General features: G+C 33.7%; 1 protein-coding gene across 1 annotated transcript in view; it reads left to right on the forward strand.

Annotated features, from left to right (window-relative positions):
- The first annotated feature begins 2,000 nt into the window (after positions 1-2,000).
- LOC111416260 (Guanylyl cyclase at 32E) overlaps positions 2,001-20,291 on the forward strand; it is a 153,239-nt gene continuing 134,948 nt past the window's right edge. Inside the window, exons 1-3 of the mRNA XM_071196358.1 lie at positions 2,001-2,127; positions 16,123-16,511; positions 17,031-17,251. Of these exons, the coding sequence (XP_071052459.1) occupies positions 16,217-16,511; positions 17,031-17,251 (516 nt within the window). The 5' untranslated portion in view covers positions 2,001-2,127; positions 16,123-16,216. The remainder of the gene's footprint in view (positions 2,128-16,122; positions 16,512-17,030; positions 17,252-20,291) is intronic.

Below are 20,291 nucleotides of genomic sequence, written 5' to 3' on the forward strand. Positions count from 1 at the left end.
CATTTTTCTCTAGAAGTGTTTTTAAGATTGACTTAGCCATTACGGAAAACTGGCAACGTGTAGCCCATTCAGACATCTCTATGAATTCGTAAATCACATTGGTGCGCAATGTGATCCCACATAATCTGGGAACTCCGAAAACAATTGTCCACAAGAGTTCTCAAGAGAATAATATCTCCACCACGTTGTTTTACATCAGGCCTTAACAGATACCGATTATGATAACAGACTGAACTATTACCATTGACTTTTAAATATGATTTGGGCAAATCCAAACCTTTTATCACAAATGCTATGGATGCATGAAGCATCTGTCCACAAGCTGATGTAAACTTGCATAATATGCATTCTTGGTTCGACCAAACCCACATTGCTTTCACCCCTTTATCTATTGGGTAGACTAAACGACCTGACTTTTCAAGAAAAACCAATAACCAGGGAAAATATGACAAAACACTAAATACCAGTAGAAACTTGTCCAGGGCCGAGACTTAAGCAGCGCTTTTTTTTCGTCGAAACTAGATTAAATAAATGCATCGAGGTTTATGGAAGGCATTTCACACATTAGTGAGTTATTTTTGCCAAAAATTTAAGTTATTCTAAGTGTTTTGGTTTATTTTGTTTTATACGACCTCTAGCTTATTTGTTTTAAACCAAGCGGTCTTACTGAACATATCTTTTAAAAGAGCATGAAATGCTCTTTCAAACAAGACCAAAAATATTCAAATCGGTTGAATGGTCTAGGAGATATTAAAATGTAAACATTTAAAAACACATTGGCCTCCCCCTCCCTTATTATGACAGATATGAGAAATATCTTAAAACAAAAGCGATGCGGTATTATCCAAGCTACTAAATGATGTTGTCAACGTTATAGCTCATCGTCTAATTTTCTGAGATAGCGGGAATTTTATGTTTCTCTATGGTAGTTACGCCCCCTAGCGGTAGAATTACGAACTTCGAAATAATTTCTAGCTATTTCTCTTGCCCACTTTGCTTATAAGGATTTTTTCCCAAACCTCTAGGCCTTACCGTTGTTGAGATACAGCCGCTCCGTACGCTTAACGGGACACCCTGTACACGCCACCTATTGTCGTTCGCCAACAGATGAATATTTAAAAAAAGTAAAGACCATTAAATTAAATCAAAATCTGATCATGTTGCAATATATGCATTTGACTGGAAATACATACTTATAAATAACAAATTACGACAAGGTACGATTTTTGCTAAAAAAGATAAAAGCGAAACCGAATAATCCAACTAAGTGCGTAAAAAACAACAATAACCTCTCCTTTTGTTTTCGGTAATGTTTTTACGCCTCCCTGTTGAAACCGTCTTTGTAATATCTAAATCTGTTGTTGTTTTCAACGTACCAGAAGCACTAAAAGCTTTACGTTTTCAGACGTATCCCCATTCCCATCTTGATCCAATATTTTAATAAAGTCAATACCACTCTGTATTGATGTTTTTCTTCTATCAATCGATTCTTATAACAATAATTATTGTTAAATTTGATTTTATTTACTTTATATTTGTCATATTTATTAAATGTTTCTTTATTAATTACAAAATTTTATATTAAATCAGTTAATAAAATGAATATTATTATTGAAAATTTACCTTTTATCTTTTAAAAGCCCGCAAACTAAGTTATTCAAAGTTTATTTCCCATAAATTTCCATTTATTATAATTAAAATCATCAATCAAAACCTTTTCCCTTTTGATAAATAAACTTTTTGCTTTTTGTTTATTCACATTTTTCAATTAATTTTAATTAAAACCAAATTAAGACTGTCGAGATGATGAGAGAAATTATGAAACTTTCGTTCTTGTTTCAACCTGTTGAACGTGGCATGCGCGAGTTTGTCGCTATGGAGATCCATTGCAGAAACGTTCATCTTTCTGATCGTAGATGATATTTGTTTGGTTAGTACACCGTGGAAACCGGAACCTAGTGGATCGAGAGTTAAAGCTAAACGGATGTTTACCACGCAAAAACTCGAGTATTACTATATAACTTATTTTATAAATAAATTTTTGTTTCTATTAAATGATTAAGTGAATTCTTGTTATAAAAAATAAGTTATTCAAGATAAGAAAATTGGGTTTAAATTAAAAAAAAAGTAAGTTCTAAATTAAATTAATCAAAATTTATTAATTTTAATAATTCAAGAAATTATTTATATCTTAAATTGGATTTAAATGAAGTCTTTTAAAACGCAGATTGAGAAATGAAAATTAATTAAAACAATCTTTTTAATACGAAATTAAAACGAGAGAAGTTTAAATTAAACCTCAAAAACGAATGGAATATGTCAAATTGTGTCATTTACTTTCTCATGTTTGCTCTTGCTTTGTATTCATTAAACGTATTGTTTTGCGTTAGAAGTACTACAATTTAGTTCAAGCTTTACGAAACCCAACAAAACTTAATTAAAAAGCATTTTTGAAATCTACTTTATAAACGAAAATCATTTGTTTTCTCTTTCCAAGTACTTAAAACGTTTTAAAGCTTAAAAGCAGAAAAAAAATAATCAAAATAAAAAGTTAATTTAAAGAAATTAAGTTAAATTTGATTCAATTTAAAGCAAATCGAGTTTTAAATTCCGGGAAGAGCGTTAAAGTTCCACAAAAAAATTTTTTTTTACCGAGTGGAGTAGAAAGGAATTTTTCATTGGCAAAAATATTGCGCGTCCATTAATTTCAGGTTGCAACCGGTCATATATCTCGGGTTTTTTTTCACGACATTTTGCTACATAACAGTGTCGAGTTCGCTTGGCAATTCTTCATCAAGCAAAAATTTTCTGACTTATTTATAACGCTGAAACCCTCTTCAATTCGTTTTGCTTTAGAAAAATAATTACGATTTTTTAAATGCGATGGGAAAAAATCGTATTTTTTATATGATACAAATTTTGGCTACGAATAAAAATTTTTAGTTTACATAAAACCACATATTTTTCTTTATATTTGTTGAACATATATTAAGAATTAGATTTTTACAATTTTTTTAAAATGATGTAAAAACTTGTAAAGAGATAAAAAATTTAGTTGCATTCAAAGTAGGGTTTTATGCCTGTAAAACAACATACAGGGTGCCCATTATGTATGGAATATTGTATATATCTTGGCAAGTATCAACTTTATAAAAAAACATTTTATACAAAAGTTGGTTAGTATTTTATTTGCCATAATAAGACACCATTCAATTGTTTTTATTTCAGAAAACAAATGAGCAACGAATAACATTTAATTTTTTTTAAATGGCAATGTACCCTTTTATTAGGCTTATTTGATAGAGATTTCTCTTTATGATGACGTAAAATGTTTGTACCCTTACATCAGAAAATTTTTGCATAAAATGTAAAAATTGTTTATTAAGAAAATTTAACCAATAACATTAATCTAGATATCCGAGATCATCAACTACCTCGAATTATTACCGTAAATTAAATCTACATACAAAATAAAACAAATAAACTAAAAATTAGTGTAAATGAAAATTATTAAACTTTAAAGACAAAACGAAATTAGCACTAAAATGGTTTTCACGACAATAAATGTTCAAAATGTTCACCATTACCTGCAAGGCAGTGGCCCAATCTATCATAAAAGGCTTGAAAAGAATTTCTTAGCGATCTGGGAGAAATAGCTGCAGCTTCATCTTTTATTCGTTGCTCTAATTCTGTCAGATTTTGAGGTCGGTTTACATAAACTTTAGATTTTAAATATCCCCAGAAGAAGAAATCGCAAGGTGTAAGATCCGGAGATCGGGGTGGCCACTCTACAGACCCTCTTCTGCCTATCCAACGGGCCGGTAATACCGTATCTAAATATCGGCGTACATCTAAATGATAGTGGGGCGGTGCCCCATCTTGTTGAAACCAAAGATCATCAAGATTTTCTTGGCAAGCTGGGATAATTTGCTGTTGCAATAATTGTAAATAACGGTGACCAGTTAGAGTACCTCGAATAAAGAAAGGTCCAATTATGTGATCTGCACAAATTCCCACCCATACGTTTAATTTCTGTGGTGTTTGAGTATGATTTTGAATCATCCAATGGGGATTTTTAGCGGCCCAATATCGAGAATTTTGCTTATTTACATTACCATTTAAACAAAACGTAGCCTCGTCAGAGAAAACCATATTATTGAGAAAATTTGGATTGCTGTTGATTCGCTCCATCATAAATTCACAAAATTCAACACGTCGACCGTAGTCATCTTCGGATAATTCTTGCAATAAAGTCGGTTTGTACGGATGTAAATTTTCTACATGTAATATTTTGTGTATTGAACCTTTACTTAGAGCATGGTTTAAACATAACTGACGAGTTGAAATGTTTGGATTTTCTTCGATTTCTATGAGAATATCGATCTTTTTATCTTCATCTGTTGCAGATCTCTGCGGACCAGTCTTTGGCAGATCTTTAACGTTACCAGTTTCCCTAAAACGTTTCGAAGTTTTGCTAACTACTGATTGAGTGATTGGTTCTCGATGTGGATAACGCTCATTGAAAATTTCACATACTTCTAATTGTGTTCGTTTGCAATCCCCATAACCGACCATAATTAAAATTTCTATGCGTTCAGTTTCTGTTAAATGAACCATTTTTCTTTTTTGATCTACCAACTTATTTAAATAAACAAGATTCTGTCACATTCAATTGTTAGGACAAATAAGATTTCGGATATCTAGATTCATGTTATTGGCAAAATTAACTTAATAAACTGTTTTTACATTTTTTTCAAAAATTTTCTAGTATAAGGGTACTAAAATTTTACGTCATCGTAAAGAGAAAAAAATCTCTATCAAATGAGCCTAACGAAAGGGTACATTGCCATTTAAAAAAAATTAAATGTTATTCGTTGCTCATTTGTTTTCTGAAATAAAAACAATTGAATGGTGTCTTATTATGGCAAATCAAATATTAAACAACTTTTGTATAAAATGTTTTTTTGTAAAGTTGATACTTACCAAGATATATACTATATTCCATACATAATGGGCACCCTGTATATGTACTTTTCAATTAAAATTTTAAGAATGATAGTTGTTGTAGCGTCATGTCTACAAAATCCATTGCCTAAATCCAAGACAAAAACATTTAGTGACCTTTTTTTTAAAATATATCTTGGCAACAAAAATTTGTTATTATATAAAATTATTCATTCCTTTCAATAAACTCACTGAAACCTGACGTATATCAAAACTGCTTGACTAATTTAATTTTGATTAAATTTTTATTAATAGTAGTAGGGAAATGGATTTTGCAGGTGTGTCCCTTTTTCCTTCTTTGACGTTCTGAGGTTGACAATTAAATGAGATTAAAATTTAAAATTTATTTCATTTAATGAATATATCTTTTCCTTTACAATTTTTCTAAAAATAATCAATATGCTTTATACGGAAAGTGACCAAATTAACAGTATACACCGTTGACCAAACAACAGTTGTACTCACAAATATTATTTAATAAATATTAGGTACGTCAAATAAATGACTCTTCATCATCTTCTTCCTTATCTGGTTGCAAAAAACAATCTAATATCTCTTTAGAAAACGATTTCTTGTTTAATTTTTCTATAGGCCTCGAACATGAAATTAACGGGTCCGAGGTCAATAACAATCTGTTTAGGACATCTACATTACATTGCACTCTAGAAAACTTTCTTGCAAAGCCTAATCTATACTGGCGGAAATATTTGTTACGGCTTCTTCAGAGAGCTGGCCAATTGGTACTATAGTGTGTTGTATTAATGTTGGTCCGTGAATCAATATTTTGTGAAGAGTGGGTGTTTTTGGATGCCACTCATACAACCTTACGTAAACTTCTGCTGTTTCTTTACAGAAGATCGCAAATTTTTCTGTGTTTATTTTGTGACCGCTCGAGATGACCTCCAATATAAGTTTCAATCTTTTCAAGAAGTCAAGGTCAAAATCTGTTATTCTTGATGCTGTCTCAGGATTTGAGAAAAAAACGCCGTGACGTATTACCGTCGTTGGAGTTGCCAAAGCCTGCTTTTAGTACATCCACTAACAGAGACATCTCAAGAAGGGCGGTTGTATTTTTGGAGATACACAATTTTCATATCTTCAGAGAATTCTTATTCCATCTTCTCTGTCCTCGGCAACCTCCCTCCATCGTTTAACACGTATAATTCATAAAATCGTCTTCTGCTATCATTCTACATGACCTTTGTGCCCTCCCTCGCGTTTTCTTGTTTATCGGTTTCCATGCAGACAGCTCTCTTGCGAGTCTACCTCCATGATATATCCTGTGAAAGATACCCTAGCCATCGTAGGCGTTCTGACTTTATAAAACGCAATATATCCTCGCTCGCATCATGCTATCCAGCTCGTAGTTTATCCTGATTCTTCTGCTACCGTATCAGCCTAAAGTTATGGGTCATCATTGAACTTTCCGATCTTTAAAATAATTTATGTCCGTTCGATGTAACCCCAAATCATACAGAATCTCACCCAAAACCACGTGATTAACGGTGGTTTCAAACGATTAACTATAGCCACTTCGAAAACCAGACTGCTCCTGAGGCAACAAGCTATTACTCTCCACGTAACTCACCAACTGCTGCTTCATAATTTTTTCAAGCGCCTTAGATAACGTTGGAAGAATACTTATTGGTCTAAGATCTTTCAATTGCTTGGGATTATCAACTTTTGCCAAAGGAATAACTATCCCTTGCTTCCAAAGTGTAGGAAATTTACTCTCCGAAAGACAACAATTGAGAAAGTAAGTCAGATCATTCCTATGGAAATACCCAACTAAAGCGGATGTGATAGAAGCCAGAATAAACCGCACCTCTGCCCCACTTACACTTTTAAATACAAATTGATATTGACATGCATTTATTATGGTTATAAAAATCCAAATTAACAGACGGCAAACTATCCACAAGGTCGTTTACACTATCTACAAAATAACTGTTAATACGGTCAGGGGCCCCAAGTCCTCTAACTTCATTCCATATCTGTTTAGAACTTCCTTGTTCTGTCAAATAAGCAAAATAAGCACGTTTTTCGTTCCTCACAGCTGCAGTTTTGTAATTACGCAGAGATTTGTAGTAACCCCAATCACCCCGACTGCGAGTCGTCCTGAATTTCATCTTTGCGCGATCCCTCAAATTCATCAAGAGCTTTATATTATCTGTCAACCAAGGACTGGGTGGTTTAGTAAATCTGTAATTCCTCAGTGGAGCATGAGCATCAAACAAGGCAACTAAGTTACCATTTAAAAACTCAAGTTTGCGATCAATATCATCCATACAAAATATAAAATTAAATGGTATGGACTGCAGGTCAAGCAAAAATTGTTCGTGACTAATGCGATTCAACAAGCGCATATTTCTATAAAGTGGAACACTCTCAGGAATATTCACACTCATCACATAGTACACCATGTCATGATCGGAAACGTCACAGCCAATAACTCCACTACTCAGAATTAAAGACTCGTCAAAAGTAATAATTAGGTCTATTAATAATATGCAGTTCCTCGCCGTCCTTGTAGGTGCATCAATGAGCTGCGTTCCACCTAATGAATCTATCAGAGACAAAAATTCACTGGTATCACTTTTTTCGAAATTTAATAAGGTAAATTGAATTCGCCACAACAAGCAATTTTATCCGACATACTTAAATAATTTGTAATAGAATTTTCAAATTCATTGAGAAAATTTACGTAACTAAAGTTAGGTGGTTTATACACGCAACCAACCGCAACAAACTTTTATCCAAAGTTAAACGACGTATTCATTACTATACAGTGCGTTTCAAAAGTAACGGATAAATTCGATAAAATTATTATAAACAATTTATGAAAAAATCGCTGAAACGGGTCTAAAGATTTAAATTTTTTGCAATTTTTTGGTGTATATTTTAAGTTTTTTCTGCCATTTTTAAACGAGTTATGACGTCATCGAATTTTTTTTTAAATGGAACACCCCATTTTTTATATCGGAATTTGAAAGAGATTTTTTTTCTGAATTATGTACAATAAATATTAATATCGATTAAATAAGAAAATTTTCGAGAAAAATTAATTTAAAGTTTCATTATTTCCCATTCATTTGATATAAAAAATAGTAGCAACCGTGCGTAACCATGGCAACCAAATGTTTTGATTTAAAATTTCCAAGCTGCAAATTTAAATACATCTAGAAGCACAATATCAAGATTTCTTAAGAAAAAAAAATATCACCCCTACAAAGTACACTTGGTGCCTGAGCTTTCCGATGACGATTTTGATCGACGCGTGCAATTCTGCGAATCCGAAATTTATTAAAAAGATTCTATTCTCCGATGAAGCAACATTTTGTTTAACCTTCCGAGTGCACAGGCTTTTTGAGTCACACGGAGTGCACAACGGGGTCTATATGACCCCATGTAAAGAATGTTGTTATTATTTAGGAACAAACTTTATTTGAGAAAACCAAATTATAAGAACAATGTTTACGGTCTATTTTACATTATAGATAAAAAATATTTTATTTATGACAATTAGAACATATAATATAAGAATGATTTTTACATATTGCAGTTTTACACTTAGAACAATAAAGGTTCGTTTTTTTATCATCTTGCCGTGAACATAAGGCACATCTTTTGCGTTTTGCTGGTGGTCCTGGTTGATCAAGGTTTTGTTCTTGTCTAGGGGGAACTTCAAATCCACAGCGCGCAAGACTTAACTTTACTAAAGGTTGCAAATTTGGTATACCGGACCTTATCTGAAGTTGCGCTCTCACCAAACCTTCACCTATTTGACGTATAAATAATCGTCTAGAATGTGAAGTATCTCTGAAATAATCAGGTTTAACATCTCTGAAGATTACTTGACCATTTATTGTGCAAGCATTCAACATAAAATAGAAAATTACCATAGGCCAGCGTCGTGACCCTCTTTGAGTCGTGTACGTGGCACACAATTTATCTAATGTATCCATGCCTCCCTTTGATTTATTATAGAATTCGATTTCTTCAGGCTTGTTTTTATTTTCAGCTTCCAGTTTGCTTCTATCATCATGCATTGTACTAAAAATGATCACACACTTGCCTTTCTTGGGAACATACGACACCATTTTCCCCAGTTCTGACAAACCTTCTAACGTAGAATAAACAGCTCGTTGTTTGTTTGCTTTCGTTTATTTTTTTTCAAAGTACCAACCAGTGTTAATTTTTTTTGCAACAAACTTTTTCCTAAGGGTATAGATGTATACCAGTTATCCGTTGTGATATTTCTTGCAGTATTGTGAATTGGAACGGTAAGATTCATGATTACATCATGCGCTAGGTTTTTTGCGCGTTTTTTATTTTCTTTGCCGGCATAAATTTTTCCAGAATAAAAGTAGAATGTTTGGGCACAATTCATTCCAAAAATTTTTATACCGTACTTGGCAGGTTTATTCGGCAAATATTGCACAAAACAGCAACGTCCGCGAAAAGGACATAATATTTCATCTATGGTAACGTATTCACTCATAATGTAGTGTTTCTGACAATTAACAATAAATGCTTCCCATAGATCAACTATTGCTGCCAACTTATTACCTTGCTTACGTATGTTTCTGGTTGTAATATCATCAAATCGAAGGTTGCCCAACAAAAATTTGAAACGCCTTTCACTCATGGCTGCATGACAAATGGCTGGTCCGTATGATGTATTCCATAGATCATGGAGTTGCAGATGAGACGATCTCATAACTCCGCAAATAAAGAGTAAACCGAACACTGCATATATTTCTTCTCGGTTTGTTCTTCTTTCATAGCTATATAAATTTACACGATTTTCTAGAACACTTTCAATTTTTATATTAGTATACTTGACTATCTTATCTACCATGTCACCATCAAAAAACAATGAAAATGTATCTTGAGGCTTCACTACAGATTTAGCAGCTCTCTTTGGATCAGGCAGGTGTAGTAAAACTATATTCTTTGCCCTTGTGCGTGATGTTGGCTTTGGAAAACTATTCCATTTAGTTTTACCGTTTTTCCCCATAAATAAATGATTATTTTCTACTTCGTTTTCCAGGTTTTCGTCACCGTCACTTAGATCATTTTCAGAGTTAGAATCATGTTCACTAAAAGTTGAGTTTTCCTCGTCACTTTCATCTTCGTCTTCACTAAATTTTTGACAATTAAAATCCGTCGGTGAAAAATTTTCATCTTCTAATAGTTTTAACCATTCATCGTCGGATAGCCTTCTGTGACTCATTTTGACTTTTGAAACAACTTCCGTATTGATACGACAAAGTTAGGAACTACCGTACAGGTTCGCGTTTTACAACAAACTGATGAACCTCTGTGGCTCTGTGATGAAGCTATACAGTTGAATGTAGCAAAGTAGGAAGGCCGGGGATTCACACAAGTAGTAATGTATAGATAGGTACTTCCCCTTTGTGTAAATAAAAGCTAAAGACGGCTCCAAATTCAAAGTATTTAAAGAAATTTCCTAAGAAAAAAAGGTACAAGAAGTGCACTGTGGGGTCAATATGACCCCAATCAATTTTTTTTGTCTTTTAGAAACGCATAAATTTCAAATTCATTACAGATACATATAGAGCATTATAGTCTAGAAGATTATAAAAATTCATTAAATAAAAGATTTAATAGTTTAGAAAATACACATAAAATAATAAGTCGTGGGGTCATATTGACCCCACAGTGCACTCGAAAGGTTAAATGGCACCGTCCATAAGCAAAATTGCCGTTATTGGGCAGTAGAAAATCCCCATTGGAAAGGCGAGGCGAATACACAGTATCCCCAAAAGGTGAATGTGTGGGCTGGAATAGTGGAGAACAGAATTATTGGACCGTATTTCTTTAACGGAACAGTAGGCGGCCTTCAATTAGAATTAATTCCAAGTTTACTTGCAATTTTTCCAAATGCAGAAGATCCAAATTCACTACATCCCAGAATTTGGCTACAGCAAGATGGCGCCTCCTCATTATGCTCTAGTTGTCCGAGAATACCTCAACCAAAAATTTCCCAATCGTTGGATTGGCAGACGCGGACATATTGAATGGCCCTTTAGATTATTTTCTTTGGGGTTATTTAAAATCTAAAGTTTATTTTAATAAGCCTGATAACCTAGAAGATCTGAAGCAAAAAATTAGAGAAGAAATTCAATTAATCGGCCCGGATATGATTCAAAACGTTCAAGAAGCATTTGTCTCCCGATTAAGATATTGCCTTGCCGCTAACGGGCAGCAATTTGAACATTTCAATTAATGATGATTATTGTTTTCTCTCGTTCATGTTATTTTTGTAAACTTAAAGTTTAAAAAAAATGTTTAATTTTTGATATCTTGTTTTCTGTTTGCGTTTTTTTTAATGCATTTGATGCAACAAGCTATTGCTACTTTAAATAAATAATTCAATTCAAATTGAATTTTGACACTTGAAAATGTCAAATCAAAACAATTGGTTGCCATGGTTACGCACTGCTACTGCTATTTTCTATATCAAATGAATGAGAAATAATAAAACTTTAAATCAATTTTTCTCGAAAATTTTCTTATGTAACCGATATTAATATTTATTGCACATAATTCAGAAAAAAATTCTCTTTCAAATTCCGATATAAAAAAATGGGGTGTTCCATTTAAAAAAAAAACTTCGATGACGTCATAACTCGTTTAAAAATGGCGGAAAAAATTGAAAATATATACCAAAAAATTGCAAAAAATTTAAATCTTTAAAGAGCAACTTCGACAAAAAGTTGACTATTAGGTACCAACACCAATCACTGATTAACAGTCAAATTTACGTTAAAATCGAACGACTAATTTCCCGTGAAAACAACTATTTTACGGAATAAAAAGAACACGTGCGCTCAACTCGACATCTCAACTCGAACCCTAGTCACTAAATAGAAATATCTTTATAAAATGTTGAATGTGCACGTGTGTATTTTGAACTGAAGTTTTTAAATTAACGACGCTTCTGAAGATGACGTTAGTCGACACATGTTAAACTGAATTTAAGAATAATAAACCAGTAAAAAAGTATAAAAAATAAATTGATTAGAATTTTCATCGTTTATATTTCTTTAAAATAATTTCCAAATATTTCTTTTGCCCACTTTGCCGATAAAGATTTTTTCCCAAACCTCTAGGCCTTACTGTTGATGAGATATAGCAGTCTTATGTTAGTGTTGGTCAAACCAAATAAAAGACAGTTTTCTTCTAATTATATTAACTTTAACTTTATTTCCAGCACTCTTCGTGTTACGTACCCGTTCGATCAGTAATTACAATAGATTGAACTGTTATTGATGATAGATGATTTAGCATTCAATTGACTCTCTTTTGTGTCTTACATTATGTTTTATAATTGTTCCGGACACGTGATTGTGAAGATACAATCGACCAATCATAGAATGACATATAAAATAATGACTTCAAAACCATCGATATCAGAATCAGCAATTTAGCAATGAAAACAATTATAGTAACCAATTCTGATGCCGTTGTTATTTTACACAATTTAGTAAACAATTAATTATATAAACAAACTTCTATGAATTAGAAAATATTATAAGCAATTCTATTAAATTGAAGGGTGTAAAGGGTGCTTTACAACAGCAGCGAGATACAGTTGATGAGATAGCGGCTCCTTGGCTTATACCTCCGTTGATCTGGATATATTCAGTCCGGCCACCGCCGTAATACCCATCAATATCAAACTTGCGATCAATTTGTTCCTGTTGACTTTGTAGAACGCCTGCTTAAAGTCTATAAACAGTGTATGTATATACAGGATGTCCCGTACATCATATCTTTAGGTACACCCATGCTACTGTAGAAGTCACAAATCAAACAACAAAGGTCGTTAGTTTTGCAAAAAAATACATTAATTTGATTACCGGCGAGGCGATAGCAACAAACCGCTCAGCAACAAACTTTTTCCTTTATATTTCCACCTACTTCTAGGGCCCATATCTTCATTATCTAGAAAGATAGCGAAAAACTAAGCACACGGTTGGAAAGCTTGGCCTTTTCTCTATCTTAAACCGAAATAAGAAACGTCGCGCTGCATTCAATTTACCTCAGAATTGCCAAACTTCACGGCCTTGTGCAGCCGTTACTAGATGGAAATTCAATAAATGGTTTACATATTCGAAAAGAACTAACCTTGGCTTGTCTTATTTCGAGTTTTCGTCCGGCAATATCTGCCGGTGTCTGTAAAAGAAACACACCTGAAAGACAACCTACAGGTAGCAGAACGCAATCACTTCTTATCCTAACTTTCTTATTTGATGAAGGAAAAATTCGGACAAAGTTTTACCCGAGAGAGAATCCTAACTTCATTTCATGTTGACAGATAATTTTTCATTCACTCTTAATTTACTTAAAACCGTTTAAAAACATATACATAAGTACGAAGGCTTTCACGGCCGGTGTTAATAAAATGTTTGACGTGTCGGATGCCATGTTGCAACCATGTTGTTCTTTAGAAAACAAGTCGAAGCGAACCCGAAAGTTTCTAGTTCTAGGTCTAGTGTTAGTTCTAGTGATAGTGCTAGTGTTAGTTCTAGTTTTAGTTTTACGTTTAGAAACATATTAAACTGTTCAAAACGGAAAGATTATTTCATGTTACACCTATTTTATCAGAATCTGAAATTGTGTTTTGATGGTTTTGAATCTGGTAACGTTACCAACCTTTGAATGCGTAAGCGAAGTGCATCGCACACCGTTGGAAAGAGCAGAAAATTTCCCATAAGATGAATATAGTTCTAGAGTTTTCTCCCCTTCAACCCTAACTTCCGTTATTGACCCAAGCGTGGTTTAGCCGCGGCAAAAATTCGTGGCAGCGCGACGTTTCTTATTTTTTCTTGCTCTCATTATCAACATATCGGCGGACGAAAACTCGGTATAAGATAGAGAAACGACCAAGCTTTCCAATCGTGTGCTTAGTTTTTCGCTATCTTTCTAGATAACAAAGATATGGGCCCTAGAAGTAGGTGGAAATATAAAGGAAAAAGTTTGTTGCTGAGCGGTTTGTTGCTATCGTCTCGCCGGTAATTTGATTGAGTTCAGGTTGAAAAAATGTATGTCTATCAAGTTTGACACACGATTTCTAAAAAAAGGAGTAGTACAACACCCTTGGCAAGTAATTTTAAAAGATGGCCTGTTTAGTCAAGTTTCCAAAATGGTACAACACTTTCCATTTTTGTTGTCATAAAAAATATTATTGCCTGTTTTTCTGCAAAAAACACGTTATTTAAAAAATTCATACTTTTGTATGTTATCTGTATTTACTTTTTATTTTCTCTTAACTTTGTTAAAAGATGTACCAGTCAATATCTACGAACAACAAAATGTGGTTTCAACAAGATGGTTGCCCTTATGTCTTGCAAAAAGACTCTTTCAAATAAGGTTAACCTAAAGACAAAATTAAACAAACAAATTTATTTATTATTAATTTTATAGCATTATTTTCTTAAAACTAAGGCAAATGCTCAAATTATTTGCCGTCGGCATTAATACAAACTCTGCATTGTCACAGAAAAGATCTTTTTACTTGTTGTGCAAATCTCTTTGCATTTATTTCTTCTGCTGATGAAACGGGAACGATTTTTAACATATTCAAAAATATATCTATTACCACTTAACTAAGAGACAGAATTTTTTTCTTATTTTTTCTAGAACAGCTATGAGTTGGCCTCTCACCCGGTGACCGCTTGACGTTGAGTTTCGGGACATCTCTATATGTTGTGCTCGTAGCATTTCTCTCTGATTTGTCGCATTAGGTGGTCAATTGTTGATTTATTCGGCCTGAAACCACATTGGTAATTTTTAAGAATTTCTTCTTCATACACTGATAATCTATTATAATATTAAAGCTGGGAATGTTTTATTTGTTATGTTCGACAATGCAATGCCTGCGTTATTTTGGCAAACTAGCTTATCGATTTTCTTATGTATTGGTATAATCAGTCCTTTCCGCCACTTATACGGCATCGTTCCAAATCATAAGTACCATCCTATGAAATCTATCCCAGAGCGCTGTCTCACCGTATTTCAGTAACTCTGTCGTTATGGTATCAGTTCCCTTTATAGTTTTTTAATTTTTTTATGGTTCCTCGATTCCTTCCTTACTTATTTCCTTATCCCTGGTTTAACTCCCTAGTAATGTTAGTTCATCTAGTTTCAATCTGGCGATATTCCGCGTTTTGTTCGTCCGTTCTTTTACCTTCTGCATATTGCTGATGGGTTTGTTTTAAGTATGCTACTTATGGGTCCATAATTCATCAGAGTCATAATTTACCATTCGTCTGGTCTTAACGTCTGTTATAAAGGAAGCTCTTCCTTTTGATACAAGCACATGATTTATTTGAATTTAATTCTTGAAGCGCCACTATATCTACGCTATATTTATCGATCTCATCAGCAATCATCTGCATCTATTCTGCATCATTATTTGTACATTCCACGTTCCAGTCTTTATATCCTTATTTCCGCGCCTTTATCGATTTATTTTTTATAAATTTATTTCATTTAGTAAGTTTATATGAAATTGGCGAATCATAAAATATCAACTTTGAAAGTTCAGTAATAAGTCTATTCTTAGAACTTAAAGCTGCCTGGCAACTAAAAGTGTATCTCAAGTTTGCAACAATTTGTCGCTCTTATAACTGTACGTCTTCTTTAGATATAAACGATCGTCTAAAGTTCTCATATTTGCAATTACACGTGAATGCCAGTTAGGAAGAAAACATTAAACTCAATTCTTTTTTTTATATTAGGGATTTCAATTTAATTGGCTCAATATAAAATTGGTTTCAATTTAAGATGCAAATCAGATAAACGCTCGAAAACAAATCCTGTTATATAAAATTGTTTAAAGTTAACAAAACGTTTTAACTTTCAAAATATTAATTGGGTAAATTTGAATACCCATTTAACTGGTTAATGTATAAAAGCTTATAGTTTAATATAATCCGTAAGATGAAAATTAAAATATGTATAAAATGGAAATTTCAATTCATTTGGTACAGTTAATAACGTTATCATTTAAATTCAAAATAAATTATTGCAAAAATTATTGAAAACACGTGTACGCAATTTAAAATAATATGTTTTTATTTTTAGGTTACGCTAGAATATCTGCAAATAGAAGAAAAATCCTTGAGATAACATGGAGGAAGACGTTTGAAATCCAGATCGGATGACTTGAAATTAAAAAATGTCAACGGTTTTAAATCGAAATATCGCAATGTGTCTCCTATTACAAAGCATAAACGTGATTTTAACTTACGGAAATTTCTTACAAACGATGACTTCCGACAACTTTCAATGTCCTCAACATCCCGATAATACCGAAAAAAATGATTATAATTTTTTGTATGATTATTTATCGGGAACTGGATATCATAATTTCAACGATTCCGTTACGATCGGGTTTCTTGGGGCTTACGGACAAGCTCAAGTCGCGTTGGGAGCTTTACCATTAGCAATAGATGCAGTTAATGAAGATAAAGGTTAGTGGTAAAATATTATTTATATCAATGTTTGGGAAGGTGTGTTAAACATTTTTATTGTGATTGACATTTTGATTGCTTTTGGGTTTTCAATCAAAACCCAGAGGTAATTATCACTTTTTCAACCAATCTATTATTAGATATTTCCATGTTATCGATTTTAATTCAAATTTAATTAGAAACCTGGTTACAACTTAATTACGACACTATCACCATTTACGTAGTAATTCTCATTAACTTCGCAATTGTTGTTTACTTGGTGACGATAAAGGTTTTTTGTGTTAAGAACAAATAGAACACGAATTGGTTTATAGGTAACGGCGATAATGTGTCTCTTTTTCGTAACAGTATCAGTTAAACGAAATAATCTATTTTTGATATATTTGAAATCTGAGCATTCGCTAAAAGAATAAGAAAAAGCTTGTTGTGATACCTGAATATTTAGTGAAGGTCGTCTTTAATTTCGATGCAAAACTCTAGAAATTGTATTGAATGTAATAATTTTGATATTACTCATAGATTTGCTTCCTGGAAGAAAATTAATATACATCGCAGCGGATATTGGTACGAATCCCGCTGGGTCCGGTCTGGCTCGAACTGATTCATCGTTAGCGACCAGGGCCATTAGAATAATGACCGAAATGAGGGATAATGGCACCGTTGCTTTCATTGGTCCGGATGACACGTGCTCATCAGAAGCTTTGGTGGCTGCAGCTTGGAATTTACCAATGATTTCATATGTAAGCAAATTTCAGAAATTAGCAATTTAAAAGCAACCTAAAATCATAGTAATTTTAACTATCAAGTAATACAAGAATAATAACCTTTATTCCCAGAAATAATAATTACATACTTCCTAAACCTAAGTATTCCCCAATAATAATAAAGAAACAATAAAAATACGCAAAATATACATAAATTCTTCTCTTATTTACTTTAAACTTCTCTCTCGAATCCAATTTTGGATATAGGCCTCCTAGGTTCTCTCCATTCGTGGCGGTTTCTTATCATTATCCAAACATTCACTTCATTGTGATGTAATCTATTTCAACCACAGTTTTTGCTCATAATATCTCCCATCCAATTCAGATATACCCTGTAACGTACATAGGAACAAAAAGTTCCGGATCTATAAAAACATTTTGAAGCTATGGGTTGGGTTGGGTTGGGTTGGGTCACCGAAATTCTTGGCTCCATGTCCCCAGCCCCCCCACATCAACATATCTAAATTTTGAAAACGCCATTTGTTTGTGCTACGTTTGTGCTCGTTTGTGCTGCAAACGAGACGATTTGTGCTGCTTTGGTTCGTGAGATATTTGCGTTTTTTGTAGGTGGGGCTGGAGACATGCCAGCCCCCTCACTATCGAAATTAAAATTTCTTTTCATGGTATTCGTTTGTGCTACGTTTGTGCTGTTTTGTGCCGTAAACGCGGTCGTTTGTACTGCTTTCGTTCGTGAGATATTCGAGTTTTTTGTAGGTGGGGCTGGAGACATGGAAATTAAAATTGTTCCCTATGCCGCCCCTGTTGTACTGACATAAAAATGCCCTAATAGTTTTCGTTTGTGCTTCGTTTGTGCTGGTTTGTGCCGCAAACGCCAAGATTTGTGTTATTAAAGTACGCCAGATATTGATTTACTGTTTTGATTTACTGTTACTATTTAATACTGAGTACGATTTTGGATTTGATGGTTATAGAATTGTCAGATTTGATAGGACTGATCGTGGTGGGGGTGTTGCGATAGTCTTCCGTGATTACTTTGACTATAAACCTATTGCGGTTGGTGGTGATATTGAGCAGGTCTGGCTTCAATTTTTCTTTCCTAAGTCCTCTATTTTTGTCGGTGGGATATACAGACCGCCTCACATTAATTGTAGAGACTTTTTGAGTAGTGTGGAGGAAGTATACACTACTTGTGTTGCTGAATCCGAAAACATTTTTTGTTTGGGTGACCTGAACATCGATCTTCTGAACGTGAGTGGTCCATTCATTAACCTGTTTCATGAATTGTTCATGAATTCATGGATGTATTCTCGGCTGTGCAACTAATAGGTGATCCGACTCGTGTGACCAATGCTGTTATGACATTGTTGGATGTCATCGTCACATCTTGCTGTCGTTTGGTGAGTATTAGTGGTGTATTGCCGTGTGATTTGTCTGATCATGATTTGATTTTTTGCGAAATAGATTTGAAAGTACCTAAGAATCCTCCTCGGTTATTAACCGTGCGTATGCTGCGTGGTGTCGATGAGTGTGCTTTCAATAGCGATCTGCAATCGGTGCCTTTTCACAAAATATTTTTCATGGATAACATTAATTGTAAAGTTCAAAACTTTAATAACTTGTTGCTGGCTTTATTTGACAGACATGCCCCTTTAACCGTAAGGAGGTTTACCAAAAAGGTCGTACCTTGGTTAACACCAAATATTAAATTGCTTATGGACGAACGTGATAGGGCAAAGAATAAATACAAGCGTACTCGTTCAGGTGCTGATTGGGTTGCTTATAAGGAGCTGAGGAATTTTACTACAACCTGCATTAGAAGAGAAAGAAAATCATATCTGGAATTTTTATATCAGACGTCTCGGGGTGCTGAACTGTGGAAACAATTGAATCATTTGGGTATTTGTGGTACGAAATGTTCACAGCAAATCCCTGCTCACTTGAATCGACCAGATGAGGTTAACGATTTCTTTATTGATTCAGTCCCTTCTTTGAACCTTGCAACGCGTTTCAGTTTTAATGACTTACCGCCTTTAAATTTGATTCAAACTAATTTTAAGTTTGTCTTTGTATCCGAAGCTGATGTAATAAAAGCTATTTCCTCAATTTCTTCTAGAGCTGCCGGTGCTGATAATATCAGTATGAGTATGTTGAATATGTGTCTTCCATTTATATTACCCTACTTGACACATTTACTCAATGTTTGCATTGAAACTTCGGATGTACCTGACTGTCGGAAGTTGTCAATTGTGGTTCCTATCCCAAAAAAACGTGACCCATCTGAGCCTAAAGATCTGCGGCCGATTAGCATATTGCCAATTTTATCTAAAGTTCTGGAAAGAATTATGTTTAATCAGTTGCATCAATTTGTTCAAATTAATAATATTTTACCGAAGCATCAATCTGGTTTTCGTAGAAACCATAGCTGCAGTACTGCTCTTCTCAAGGTAACTAATGATATTTTACAGGCTCGAGATAAAGGATTATGTACGTTGGTAGTCTTGTTGGATTTTAGTAGAGCTTTTGATAGTGTTTGTCATGACTTGCTTGTGGAATTGTTAAAGTATATTGGCTTCAGTGAATCCGCTTTAAACTTAATTGAAAATTATTTAAGTAATAGGCATCAGTCGGTTAGAATCGGTGATGCTTTGTCTGAATTTCGCTGTTTGAGCAAGGGTGTACCACAAGGTACTATTTTAGGGCCTATTCTATTTTCTTTATATACATCTCAAATCGTTAGGGGGTTAAATCATTGTGAGTACCATATGTATGCGGATGACTTGCAGATGTATGTTTCCTTTGATCCACGCGACTTCGCGTTGGGTATTACGAATATGCAAAAAGACCTTGATTACATTCATAAAGTGGCTCGGGAATACGGTCTACATCTTAATCCGAGTAAATCCAATGCTATACTTTTTGGAAATTCCGCTATATGTAATGGTTTTCGGGAAAGTATTGATTTGCAAATTGATGGTTGTAACATTCCTTTGGTTAGTGAGAAGTTAGTAAAGAATGTAAAGAATTTGGTTAGTAAAGAATTTGGGTATGATTATGG

Source organism: Onthophagus taurus, chromosome 6 (assembly GCF_036711975.1).
Source record: "Onthophagus taurus isolate NC chromosome 6, IU_Otau_3.0, whole genome shotgun sequence".
In the NCBI taxonomy this organism is placed as follows: Eukaryota; Metazoa; Arthropoda; class Insecta; order Coleoptera; family Scarabaeidae; genus Onthophagus; species Onthophagus taurus.